We start from the raw sequence: 13,987 nt of genomic DNA, 5'->3' as shown, positions 1-13,987 counted from the left end.
AGTAATGTACAAAACGTGTTTTTGTTTGTTTACACTAGAAATGCTTGAAACTGTCTAAATACGACAATAGAAATGATAATAAGCGTATTTTAGTTTGTTACGGACTCGACACTCGTCTCCAGAGTTCGCTCCTCGCGGCAGAAACGTGACTTTCCAGCGAATGTTTTCTAGTTTCAGAGTTTCTGCTGCGACTCGAAGTCAGGTGAGACTCGACAAAGCCGCCTTTGTCCGGCGTGGGACAGAACACAGTCGTCCTTCTGTTAGCGCTCCATCAGTCAGTGTCTCTAATCACCGATCTGCAGACGGCGAAGCGGCGAAGCAGCTTTCTGTCTCGGCTTCCTCTGTAATTACACCACGAGCTGCCCTGAAAGCTTCCATTGACCGAAGCGCTCCGAACTCGCATCGCTCTGCTGCAGACACCTGAAACTTCCTGTTTGGTGAAACTCTGCACGGTTCTGTTGTTCCTACACCAGAATCACACTCTGGTGCTTTTAGTAACGGCTTTAATTATCGTTTCCTTGCGGCTCAGAGTGACTGAAGCGGTTTCTTCTTATTGTCATCAGACTCCGACACGTTGAAGCCGTTTTCAGATGATTTCTGCTCCGGTCTGCAGAACCGACGTCATTCTCAGACTTGGGTTCAGTCGTGTGTTGTGAAGAGACGACGGACTCTTCACTGTTTGTTCTGCACAAACTCTTAAACGTCCGACCGAGTGAGCAGGAACTCAAAACAACCTGAAGTCCTGCAGGAATGAGAGCCGAAGGAGGCAACCGTAAAGTTACTGTTAAACCGATTGTTAAAGACGTTTACTGGAAATAAAAACAGATTTTCTTTCATTTTCAGAGAAAGTATTTGTGAAATCCACCTTTTATAACCAGATGGTGCGTTCACACACAGACAGAAGATTCAGTTTTATCAATTATTCACCATTTAAAACACAAATTCATTCATTTATCTGTTCGTTAACGGCTTTACGTCGTAGATAAATAATATTGTTGTTCTTTAAAACACACAATGCTTAAATTACCTAAATTGCTTTTGATGTTTCTACAGTTAAGAAATGATTTTTTTAAAGGAGAAAATGTGTAATTCTGCTTTAATTTAGCATCAAAATTAAACAGAAAACACTCAAACCAGCGACGGCTTTATCTCAGTTTGAGCTAAACCATAATCTGTGTTCATTTTGTGTCTCTTGTCGGTTGTTCTGAGTCACTTTTGTGCGTCTTTGCTGCTGTTTTTATTGGTTTTTAGTCTCTTTTTGTTTCTCTGGTCATTTCTTCATGTTTCAGAGTCGATTCTGGGTAAACGCTGAACAAGTCGTCGCCATTTTTGTCAGTTTGTGTTCACTTTGCACGTCTTTGTGGTCGTTTTTGTTGCATTTGGGACATTTTCTGTTTGGTTTTTGTGGCTTTTTGTTTATTTAGTGTCTCTGCGTTTGTTTTTGTCCAGATTTCTCGTTTGTTTTCCGTCTTTGTGTCTCATATCGTTGATTTTTGTTCGTCAGTTGGAACGAAATGCAGAATCTCAGACGCAGATTGAGAACAGACGCTGGGGTATCACGAGTTTGACCCGACAGGTTGAACCAGAACACGATGCAGGTGGAATAAGATAAATACCTGTGAAATAAAGATGTGCGGCCGCTGCAGGAAACCTGATCGGCCTCATTCTGGAGCTTTTGCAGCTTGTTGTTGCAGCGGTTTGTGATTTTACTGCGACAGAAACAACACAGAGTCACGCCGCAGTAAAAAGAGCAGATCAGAGGAAGCGCCTGAAATCGTCCTGCTGACCCTGAATCATTGGTTTGATCTGTGTGAAGCAAACAGCAGCTGATTGACCGCGGAGCCGACGCGTGACTGCTGCTCATTCACAGAGTCGTCGTTTGTGCTCGAAGCCGGCGGAGATGAAACTCTGAACAAACCCGCGACTCCTCAACATGGAGTTTTTTATTTTACTTCACATTATTTTCATCCCCTCGAATGTCTGCAGCAGAGAAACGTGTGACGGCAGCTGCTCGCCAGATCAGATCTGTTCTAACGCAGAGGCTCATCTGGACTCAGAGCGCCGCCGCTGTTGTTGTTAACGTGGATTTGTTTTGTCTGAACACGATGAGCGAACACATGCGTCCGGGTCGGCTTTAAAACACAACATGTTTGACAGACGGTAGTAGTTTCCGTGGAGTAGACCTTGAAAACTGTAAATGTTTGGATAGACGGCCGTAATTTGATGACATTTAGGCCGATAGGACGAGCTGTTGGGGTAAATTAAACCTTTAAAACCACAAGCGTTTGACAGAAAGCACCGTTTGGGTGGAATAAACCTCGAAAACTGTAAATATTTGGACTGAGAGTAGAATTTGGATGGAATGTTGTGGGTTAAAAAGTACTATTAGGGCAGAAAAAAACCTTTAAAACCATAAATACTTGGACAGATTATTTATTTGGTGAAATATATCCCAAAAAAAGTGAACATGTGGACAGAAAGTAGCACCTGGATTGAATGTATTTGGTTAGAAAGTGCTATTAGAGTCGAATACACCTTTAAAAGCACGAGTAGTTTGACAGAGGACTATTTGAGCAGAACGTGTTTGGACACAAAGGGGTGTTTTTGGTGGAGTAAACCTTTAATACTGTAAATACCTGGACAACAAGTAGAATTTTGGTGAAATAAACCTTGAAAACTGTAAATATGTGGACTGAACGTAGGTCTTGGGTTGAATGATTTTAGCTCGAAAGTACTACTGGGGCGGAATGATCCTTTAGAACTATGACTAGTCAGTTAGACGGTGCTATTTGGGAGGAATAAATCTTTAAAACCATGACCGTGCTTGGACACAAAGTGGTATTTTTAGTGAACGAACCCTTTAAAATATTAAGTAGTCTGTCAGAAAGTCGTATTTTTGGTGAAATCAACCTTTAAAACTAAAACTTGTGTGATTTGGGGGGAATACATTTTTAAAATCATCTCCATGTTTGAACATAAAGTGGTATTTTTGGTGGAATAAACCTTTTAATACTGAATATACTTTGGCAGAAAGTAGTGTTTGGTTAAAATAAACCTTAAAAAACCATAAATATTTGGACACAAAGTTGTATTTTGCTGAAATAAACCTTTAAAAGATGAAGTAGTCTAGCAGAAAGTTATATTTTTGGTGGAATAAACCTTTACAACTATAACTTGTGAGTTAGACGGTGCTATTTGGGAGGAATAAATCTTTAAAACCATAACCGGGCTTGGACATGAAGTGCTATTTTTAGTGAAATAACCCTTTAAAATATTAAGTAGTCTGACAGAAAGTTGTGTTTTGGGTGAAATAAACCTTTAAAACCAAGTGCTTGGACAGAAAACACTGTTTGGGTGGAATAAACCTTTAAAAGCAGAACCTCTTAGACTGTTTGTGTGGACGGAAACCATGAAAGGTTGGATAGAACATGGTATTCTGGGTGGAATAAACCTTTAAAACCAGAAGTAGTTGGACAGAATGTCGTATTTGACGTTTATTTTTCTGGACCAAACCATGAAGAACTTTGTCTTTGGTTCTGAACTCGGAGGAGAAACTACACTGTTGTGTTTTTACTGTTTAATCACTGATTTAAATCCAGACTTCTTTGAAGGTTTTGCACATTTGCATTGATTTGTGTGTGATGACTGAGCTGCGAGTTGCTCTGAATGTTATGAGGATGTTCACTCCGAACTGATCGGATCCTCCCGGTCTCTTCCAGAGAACTACCCGGTCGGCAGCTCCGATGGGAAGACGGAGTCGGTGGCGAACCTGCAGCCTCAGCCGTCGCTCAGCTCGCTGCAGTCCAGCTCTCCGGGTCCCAAACGCTCAGGAAACACTCTGAGGAAGTGGCTGACCAGTCCGGTCCGCCGCCTCAGCCACGGCAGCTCCGTCAAGAAGCTCCCCAACAGCAAGCAGAAGAAGACAGGTGAGGTCATCGACTTACTCTGATTGGCTGAGTCGGGCATCGCTGAGACCTTTCAAATATCTGTTTGAGATGTAGTGACTGCAGAGAACACAGCACGTTATTGATCAGTTATTTTACCTTAAATATAATAATATATAATAATATAGACCTTGAATTCTGTAAATATTTAGATAGAAGGGAGCATTTAGGTGGACTTCAGTCAGTTAGAAACTTCTATTGTGGTAGAATAAACCTTAAGAACCATGAAAACTTTGACAGAAAGGGAGATTTTGGTTGGAACAAACCTTTAAAACTGTAAATATTTGGACGGAAAGTAATGTTTTGGTTGGAATAAGCCTTTAAAAACCCAAAATGTTTGTATCAAAAGTCGTATTTGGGCAGTGTTTAGTTAGAAAGTACTGTCGTGGTAGAAAAAACCTTTAAAACCATGAGTAGCATGACAGAAAGTAATATTTTGAGTGTGATAAACCTTTAAAACCACAAAACGTTTGACAGAAAGTAGCATTATGAGTGGAGGAAAGCTTTGTAAACTATAACGTGTTGGTTAGAAGACACCATTTGTTTGGAACAAACCTTTAAAACCATAAATATTTGCGTAGAAAGTCGTATTTAGGTGGTGTCTAGTTAGTTAGAAAGTACTGTTGTAGTGGAATAAACCTCTAAAACTGTAAATAGTTTGACAAAAAAAGTGGTGTTTTGGTTGGAATAAACCATAAAAACCACAAAAACTTTGATTGAATAAACCTTTAAAACCATCAGTACGCGGACAGGAAGTGGGTCTGGGTGGAGTTTGGTCCACCAGGTCCGGTCTCAGAGTCTTGAGCCGTGAATCTGCTGCAGAGATGAAGCTGAGGTCTTTGTTCGGGGGGATTACTGACAACTCAGTGTTCTGTAAATCAAATAATGAGAGCTGACTGATCCTGGAGCTGCTCTCGGTGGACTCAAAGCATACCATGAATTCCTCTTTAGATTCTCCTCCTTCCGCTGGTGGAAGCACAGACGAAGCATCTCTGTGGTTCCACCGCATTCCTGCTCATGTAGAAACCCAGCTCTGACTCACAGATAATGGTCAGGTGTGTACAGACGAGTCGGCCAGGTGTGTTATTTTACATATTAAAGGTCAGCTGGTCTCATTTCAGTCTGCTGAAAGTCCGCCTGATGAACCGAGACAGAAAAACAGCCATAACCCGCCAAAATCAGTTAGAATCACAGACAGAAGATTTTTTTTCCCCGATTTGACCCAAAATATTTAATATTTAATATCGTTTAGTTTCAGTTTCCTCAATAATACACAGTCTGGTAGAGTAGCTGCAGTACCTGGTTGTTCCACCAGGCGGAGAGACGCAANTGTCCACGATGACTAAAACTTGTCCAAAATCATTTAAAACTCACCTAGAATGAATCAAAACACGACCAGAGTTCAGCAGAAGTTGTTGAAAATGACTCAAAATATGTCTAAAATGGCTCAATGTGTCCAAAACATGGGAGAGATTTGTCTGAAATGACACAAATCTGGGCTCATTTTACTGATAAGTAGTCTATAACGAAGTGAGCTCTCTCTAAAATGACTTAGATTCATCAAACATTAGTCCCAAATGACTAAAGCCTGTCTAAAATGAATAAAAACTTTTCTAAAAGTTGTCCAACATAACCTAAACGTGTTCAAAATGACTCCCAGTGTGTCTAAAGTGACTCAAATCTGATCAAAAATAACTCAAACTGAGTCCAAAATGCTTAAAAATGTACCTAAAGTGACTGAATCGTATGTAAACCTGGTGACGGTCTGCAACATGTGCATCAGTGACATCTGCCACAAATGACTTCAGTCCATCCAGAGTTCATCCTAAATGTCTAAAACCCGTCATCATTTCTAACATGACTGCAGAAGTCCACAAGCTTTGTTTTAGTCATCAGAGATCATTTGGAGTTTGTCAGAAACTAGAACTTGTCCAAAGTGAATCTGAACATGAGTTCAGCAGAAGTTGTTGAAAATGACTCAGCGTTCGTCCAAAATGACTAAAACTCATCAAAGTGCTTAAAATGGATCTAAAATGACTCAATGTGTCCAAAATAATACTAAATATGTCTGAAATGATTCATGTGAACGACTAGAACCTGCGCCTGTTCATTCTGAATTTGTCTAGAACGAATAAAAACATGTCCAGCTTCTCTAAACAAACCAAAACGTTTCCAGAAACAGACAAAATGTTTTTAAAATGACAAAAAGTGAGTCTAGAATGAGTTAAAATGTGTTTAAAGATAATAAACTGTGTCCACGATGAATAAAACTTGTTCACAATCACTTAAAACTGATCTAGAATGAATGAAAACAGAGTTATGCAGGAGTTTTCTGAAATGATTTAAAACACGTCTGAAATGACTGTGGTTTGATTTAATTTAACCTTTATTTAACCAGGACAGACCCACTGAGATTAAAAAGCTCTTGACGAGGGCGTCGTGGCCAAGAGGCAGCACAAGGTACAATTAATGATTAATCCTGCAGCAGGAGTATCAGCAGAACTGGAGGAACGTCAGTAAAAGTAAAATAACAGATTCAGATTTAAAACAATAACTATGTAACTGCTCTGGTTGTTCATGTCGGAGGTTTCACGCACTTTGGATTCATTTTGTGATTTCTGACCAGATGTCTGTCGTTCTGATCACGTTTTAAACTCAGTTTTAAGGTTTGTCGACTACGTGTTGCTTCATTCTGCACGTCTTCATTCCTGTTAGACCAGTTTTAAACGGTTCTGATCCAGTCCGTCACTGACTTCCCGTCATTCTGCCCATAAGCCGACAGATTATTGTGTATTCATGCGACCGTATCGTCACCGCCGAGGCTCAGACGGTCGGATTAACTCGGCCTGATGTCGGCGTTCAGTCGTCCAGCTGAGGCTCCGTCACCGAGGAGCGGTGAGGCGTTCAGGAGCTCCAGCTGAGGCTCCGTCACCGAGGAGCGGTGAGGCGTTCAGGAGCTCCAGCTGCTGCAGGAGAGTCGAGGCTTGTCCTGGTCCTCAGAGGACGCTGAGCTGCAGCTTTAAGGGCTGGAGGTCAGCCGAGCGCTGACGGCGGACTTTGGTCCACATCAGATCAGAATGCAGCCAGACTGGTTCCACTGGTTTCTGTGGACCTGTTTGTTCCTGAAGGCGCCTCAGAGTCAAGGTCAGACCTCAGATAGCTGCTGGAGCTCCCTGATGGTCGGACGTCCATCAGTCAGCAGCTGTTTGGACAAACTTCAGCTCCTGTAGGACAGAAACTCAGTCGAGCTGCTTTTCTGTTGTTCTGGACACTTTGTGAGTATTTCCAGCTCATCTTTTTTTGTCAGGTTGGAGTCACTGTGGCTCATTTTGAACCAAACTGTTGGTGTTTTTGAAGCATTTCGACTCATTTTAAGACATTTTGGAGAGTTTTGAATCTTGTTTTCTGTTGTTTTGGGTCAAATGTTGGTCATTCTGAACAAACTCTAATGAGTTGTAGACGTGTTTTGGTCAGTTTGGACGAATTGTGACTCATTCTGAAGAACTATTGAGGTCACTTTGGACAAGTTTCAGATTGTTTTAGACGGCTGTTGTCACTATTAGAACCCTTTCAAGGCGTTTTGCACATGTTTTGGTCAGTTTGGGTAAACTGCGGCTCAGTTTTTGTCGTTTTGGGGAGTTTTGAGTCTCGGTTTCAGTGGTTTTGGATCAGTTGTTGTCATTCTGGACACTTTGTGATAAACTTTTGGTTTGTGGCTCATTTTGAAGACGCTTTGGGCTCATTCTGGACACTTCTGTGTGTCCTGTGTTCATTTTTGAGGTTTGTAGTTGTTCTGGATCAGTTTTAGTCCTTTGAGACTCTTTCTGAAGTCTTCAGACTGTTTTTCAATCAAGTAAAATAAATTATTCCCGTTGAAGAGGCTGCAATCACAGAGTTTTGACTCTTTTTCATGGAAAATAACTCAAACGGATTAATTAATACACAGAAAACAAGAGCGGGTTGATTTCATGCAGATGTTTCACTCGGTTGAATCCGTTTTATGTTTCCTGAAACATCTGAGCAACATCTCATCATAAAACTGAGCTTTTCTCTGTTTAGTTTGAGAATCTGAAGTCGTTCTTTTATCATGTTTAGACGTCAGAGCTCCGTTTGTTTTAGATTATTTCCAGGTGACACCTTCAGACCAGCTGATGGACGTTTGCTAACTATCTGCTGAGCCTGTGGAGGAGGTGCAGGTCGGTTTGTTTGCGGCCTGGTTGTGAGTGTGAGATGAAGACGTGAACTCTGGGACGGTTTCAGCAGCATCAGCAGCACAGTAATCAGCAGCAGCAGTGCAGCTCCGCCCTCCAGCCACATCCAAACCCTGAATCACTTCCAGAACCACCAACAGCACGCATCAGCAAACAGGAAGACCCTGAAAACACTCAGCAGCTCCAGTCCTCAAACCCTAAAGTCTCAGAATCGCTTGTTATGAGCCGCTGATGTCTCCTGGAGGCACTTTGTTTAAGGAGATTAGAGCTCGTTACGAAGCAGCTAGCACCGCTAAAGACGGTTTGAAAAGAGTGAAGGTCTGGCAGCAAGAACCAAACATTTAACAGTTAAAGACAAACCAGCAACATCTCTGAAGTGAAGATGTTTTAGCTGATTCACGTACACATTACTAACCCTAACCCATCAGTAGNGACCACAAAGAGACACAACATGACCACAAAGACACAAGCTGACCACAGTGAGTGTTGCGTTGAGGTTGTCAGTCCCTCATGTCCAGATGTGCTCCTCCTCTGCAGACCCTGGAACCAGGAGCCTACCCCGGCTTCTCCTCGCTGTCTCCCCCAGAACAAACCACTCCGGTCCAGCCGAGGAACCCCGAGCTGGAGCAGAGAGCCAAAGCTATGAGAGGACGCATGTGAGTGGTTCTTCTGCTGCTGCTGCTTCTGGTTTGATCAGCTGGTAGAGCAGCACCATGACTCAGACTAATGTGGTGGTTAATGATGTCCAGCCAGAGTGTTGGAGAGCAGCTCACCTTCTGGAGAACATTAAAACCTGCACGAGACCAGAAAGTCTCCTGCATCCTCTTTGAAATCTTTCATCTTTCCTCAAACCTCAGTCGGCGTCTTTCTGCAGTCGGTAACTTCTGCTGCTCTCTCTGCTCAGGTTTGTTCTGAACGAGCTGATTCAGACGGAGAAGGACTACGTCAAGGACCTGGGCATCGTGGTGGAGGTGGGTTTGTCCATTTATTACATTTAATTCTCCATTCAGGTGGTTTTGTTGCTGCTGACTCTCACTTTGGCAGCATGAGGTCTTGTGTGCAGCGAGATTTAAACGTTTTTGTCTCTGCAGGGTTTCATGAAGCGCATCGAGGAAAAGGGCGTCCCGGACGACATGAAAGGAAAAGACAAGATTGTGTTCGGGAACATCCACCAGATCTACGACTGGCACAGAGAGTAAGTTCAGTGGATGTTTGCTATCCACAGAGGCCACAGGGAGGAAAAATGAGCCTAAAGTGAGCAAAAATGGAGCTGAAGTGATGAAAAATTAGCCTAAAGTGATGGAAAATTAGCCTGAAGTGAGCGAAAATTAGCCTAAAATGGTGAAGAATTGGGCTAAAGTGATTAAAAGTGAGCCTGAATGAGCAAAAATTGGGCTAAAGGGAGCAAAAATGAGACCAAAGTCANACCACAGAGAGACACAACATGACCACAAAGAGACACAACGTGACCACAGAGAGACACAACACACCGGATAGACATTCTGTGTAATGTACCTTTAAAGCTATCAACCTGTGGACACTGACTGAACTGTGATTGGCCGGTTGTGTTGCAGGACCCGGGGCAGGTAGAGAGGAGAGCAGGAAGAGCATCGACCTCGGACAGCCCGACCCCTCCCAGGAAGACATCATCAGTGAGGTAAGCGGCGAGACGGCGGCGGCGGCTTAGTGACCGATGGTGAAGTGATAACCAGTGCTTAAAGTCGTGTTTGGGTGGAATAAACCTTTAAAACTAGGAGCACACGGACATGAAGTTCTGTTTTAGGTAGAAACAGACAGAACAGACTGTTTGGGATGAAGTGAAGCTTTAAGGTGCTGATCCGGTGTTGCTGCCTCGTTCATCCACATGATCATCAGATATACAGGCGTGACTTTGTGGGAAATCACTTTGTTTGTTTTTAATTTTCATAAATTAAAGCTGAAAAGTTTTTACTCCAACATTTACGGTGGATAGAGTTCACTTTTTGGAAGCTGCTAACAGAGATTTTGTGTAAAAAAACAGCTTCAAGTTTAAAATCCAGACAGTTTCTGGGTTTGTTAGTTAAACTTGAGTTATTTTACACAATTTCTGGGTCATTTATTGTAGTTTTTGGCACTTTTTCGGTTACATTTGTCGTCGTTTTTACAAGTTTTAATCCTGTTGGACAACTTGTGGGCATTTTTTAAAAATTTAAAATAACTTCTTTAATAGTTTTTGTTCAGTTCCAAGTTATTTTGGGCAACTTTTGAGTCAGTTTGGGCAAATTTTGAGCTACGTTTGAAGTACATTTGGAAGAATTTATTGTCATTTTGGACATCCAACAAAATCAAAAGGAAAAACTGGGTTTATTTTGTTATTTCATGCACAAAATGATTAAAAAATAACAAGAAAAATGAATAAGAATAAATTATAAATAGTCTGGCAAGTTTCCACATGTTACCATCCCTGAGATGCTGCATTTATTTTTTTATTTTTATTATTTATTTATTTATTGTTGTTATTATTATTATTATTATTATTATTATTATTATTAATAATAATAATTAATTAGTAGCATTAATAATTTCTGTCATGTGTCTGTTGATCACAGGTGAGTCTGTCGTTGTTTCTTAGTCGTGATGAGAAATTCAGAATTTTTAGTTTTTTGCAGAATCTAATTTGAACAAACGGTTTGTTTTTTATGTTTTGGTTATTTTTCCTGATAGAACTTCACGTCCTGAGCGGTTTGTTCAAGTATCTGAAGAATGTTGAAAATCTGACCCTTTGTTTTCCATTTTGAGTCTCTGATCGATGATTTTAATGATTAACTTGAGCCGGTTTAGAGGGTTAATCAGTGAATAATGTTTTTTATTCCCCCCACCTTGTCTGACAGGACTTCTAATAAACCAGCAGTGTTAACTTGGTCTCTAACCTTTTAACAGAACTGGTTTGTTCTGTTAATCGGCTCTGATGTGCAGAGTTTCTTATCTGACTGTAAACACGCCGAGTTCCTCTTTTCCTTTCAAAGAGCTTTTCTGTCTCCGACACACAAACTCATGACGAATTACTCACTGATTACCGACGCTATAAATAGCATTAAAAGCCTGCGTCGTGCATTTTTATGTGCGTCCTGTGTCGCAATGAAAAGCTAAAAAGAAAAGGAAAAGAATTAAATGGAGAAGTGCAGTTTCTCTGTTTTTAGTTTTTTAGCGGAACAAAGTCTCCAGAAGCTTAAACTTGTTTAAATGAGTTTCTCTGCGTGTTCACAGGTGCAGCTTCAAGCGTTAATCAGTTAATCGTTGGTTAAACGCTCGGTGGAGGTGAAATATTTGCTCTTTTTGCTCCATGTTTGGTCTCCACCGCCTACTGAACTAGTTTTCTCTTTGTTCACCAACTACTCGCTGGTTTTTCCTCGTTTCTTTTAGAGCTTTAACTGATTCACTGTCAAGTATTAAATCAGTCTCCAGATAGTTTGATAATCGATCGATCGGTTTGAGTGATGTTTGCTTCGATTGCAGCTTCTCCAGTGTAAATATTTTCTGGTTCGTTTCCTCCTTGATGACAGTAAACTGAATATATTTAGACTGAAGGAGACGTTTGATGCACATTTTTCCTTTTCTCTGACACTTTAGAAGCCGAACACACACAATCAGTGAACTTCAACCCAAACAAACTGCTTGTTTTGATTCACTTCCTGTTTTACTTTCTATAAAAATAACCAAAAACCTTATTTTCATAGAGCTCAAATGGCTGAACTTTGATCTTAAAACTGTTTTAAATCACACAAATCAGCACAAATATCCACTTTAAACTGTAAAAAGACAAATAATTTGCAGTCAGTAGCAAATAATGGAATTACATTTTAGTTTAAAGTTTCAGTTTGCAGCTAACTGTCTGCAATAGCTTCATAAAACCTCCACTAATCCGGAGCTTCATCCACATGTGGAGGAGAGTCAGAAGAAAATCAGAAAAATAAAACGTGAAGTGATGTCGGTTTTCATCAGCTGCACTGAAAGAACTGCACGATTCAACATCTACTGGTCTTGTTGTCTCCTCTGTGACAATAAACTGAACATATTTGATCTAAATATCTGTATATATACATATGTATATGTATTTATGATCTACTGTTCATCTGTGTCTGACTCCAGGAGCAGCTGGCAGTTTGTTGTCTTGTTTATTCATTAAAGATGGAAGCAAACAGCAGGCTGACTGTAAATCTGTGTGATGTCTCTGACTTCCTGCTACATCCTGTCTTTGCTCCTCAGCGAGTCCTCAGCAAAGACGGGAACCTGCTGTCCAAGGCGTCTTCAGGGATGCAGAGCGGCGGCGAGGAGGAGCAGGACGAGGAGGCCCACACTCCTCTTCCTCCCCCCATGGAGATCATCAAGGACCCCTCGGCTCAGGACGACAAGGTACCGGAGGGGACGGGGCCTCGGAGGGGTGGAGCCTATGGTTGGGGCGTGGTCTAGGAGAGGTGGAGCCTGTGGTGGGGGCGGGGCCTGTGGTGGGGGCGGGGCCTCTGAGTGATTTCACTCAGATAAACTGACTTTAGTGTCAACAGGTCATCTTTAAAAAGCACTGATAATAATAAATGTGCACTTTATTCATGTAGCACCTTTCAAAATAAAAGTTACAAACTGCTTCAAATCATTTATAATGCATGTAATATTGTATTAATAATAAAAGTATAATTATATCATAGAGATGCAAAACATTAAAACTGCCAAATTGACAAATGTCAGAAAGTTTTGGGTTTTAAAAAAAAAAAAAAAAGATGGAAATATAGAAATAAAAAAATAGAGATGTGGGGAAAAATGACAAAATGAGAAGTTTATCATTGTTGTTGTTGTTATTTTTATTATAAAGGCGATGAAGCAGCTTTTGGTTGTTTTTTTTTAAATAAGGAAATGTAGTACGTGGAAGCCAATCCAATATTAACAATAATTCCAATAATAATCTCTAAAGCCACTCTATTATTATTATCTCGTATGAGCCAAGCAGTTCCTGACATATTCTCTGTACAGTTGATGAATGCTGATTAGTGTTAATGATGCTAATTATCCAACATTTAACAAGTTAGCATGCTGCAGCTTCTACACGCTGCGGCTCAGAATTACACTTTCCTACCATCAAACGTGGGTTTACTGCAGATTACTGCGTTCACAAGTCGGTAGCTGTAGGGTTTATTTTAGGAGTTTTTGGATTCAGAGAGTCGAGCCTCTGATTTCCATACAGCAGCCTGGACTTGGACTTTATGTAAATGACCCCAGCGTGATGCTAACAGGACGCTTCGGTTAGCCACTCACATGCACAGGGAATGGGAAGCGTCCACCGCCTGCCTTCTGTCCGTCAGTCTCTCCACTGTTTCCTCCTCCTCTTCCTCCTCTCAGTGCGCTAACACCATGCCGTTTCTTCCTCCTCCTCCTCCTCTTCCTCAGTCTTCGTCCTTGCTAACGTCCCTGCAGGCGTCCTCTGAGGTGCCCAGCGCCGCCGAGCTGGTTAGCGCCATAGAAAAACTGGTTAAAACCAAGATGGTGAGTTTGGACGTTGGAGGCGGCAGCAGGTTTTCTCCACACGCATGTTGTACGGACAGCGAACGCACCACGTGTAGAGAGTTCCGTGTTCGTTTCACCTCATTGATACAACTGAGAGGTGTTGCTAGGCAGCGATAGTTTGTGTGTTTGTCCAAAAGTCTGAGAGCAAAGTTTAAATCAGTGACGTTCTCCTGAAAAGTTTTAGAAACACAAAGAGGTCTGACCTGTAAACTGGACTGTGGCCGCACAACACGACCACAAAGAGACACAACATGACCACAAAGAGACACAAAATGACCACAAACAGACACAACATGA

General features: G+C 41.5%; 1 protein-coding gene across 1 annotated transcript in view; it reads left to right on the top strand.

Moving 5' to 3' along the window:
• Nucleotides 1-13,987, top strand: part of LOC103373875 (kalirin-like) — a 58,620-nt gene that overhangs the window by 12,347 nt on the left and 32,286 nt on the right. The window contains exons 3-7 of the mRNA XM_008303882.1: nucleotides 3,720-3,926; nucleotides 7,073-7,088; nucleotides 8,674-8,811; nucleotides 9,060-9,126; nucleotides 9,247-9,350. Coding sequence (XP_008302104.1) covers nucleotides 3,720-3,926; nucleotides 7,073-7,088; nucleotides 8,674-8,811; nucleotides 9,060-9,126; nucleotides 9,247-9,350 — 532 coding nt within the window. The remainder of the gene's footprint in view (nucleotides 1-3,719; nucleotides 3,927-7,072; nucleotides 7,089-8,673; nucleotides 8,812-9,059; nucleotides 9,127-9,246; nucleotides 9,351-13,987) is intronic.

Source organism: Stegastes partitus, unplaced genomic scaffold, assembly GCF_000690725.1.
Source record: "Stegastes partitus isolate 25-593 unplaced genomic scaffold, Stegastes_partitus-1.0.2 Scaffold2089, whole genome shotgun sequence".
NCBI classification, from domain to species: domain Eukaryota; kingdom Metazoa; phylum Chordata; class Actinopteri; family Pomacentridae; genus Stegastes; species Stegastes partitus.
Note: the sequence above shows the minus strand (reverse complement) of the source record. Positions and strands in the feature narration are given on the sequence as shown.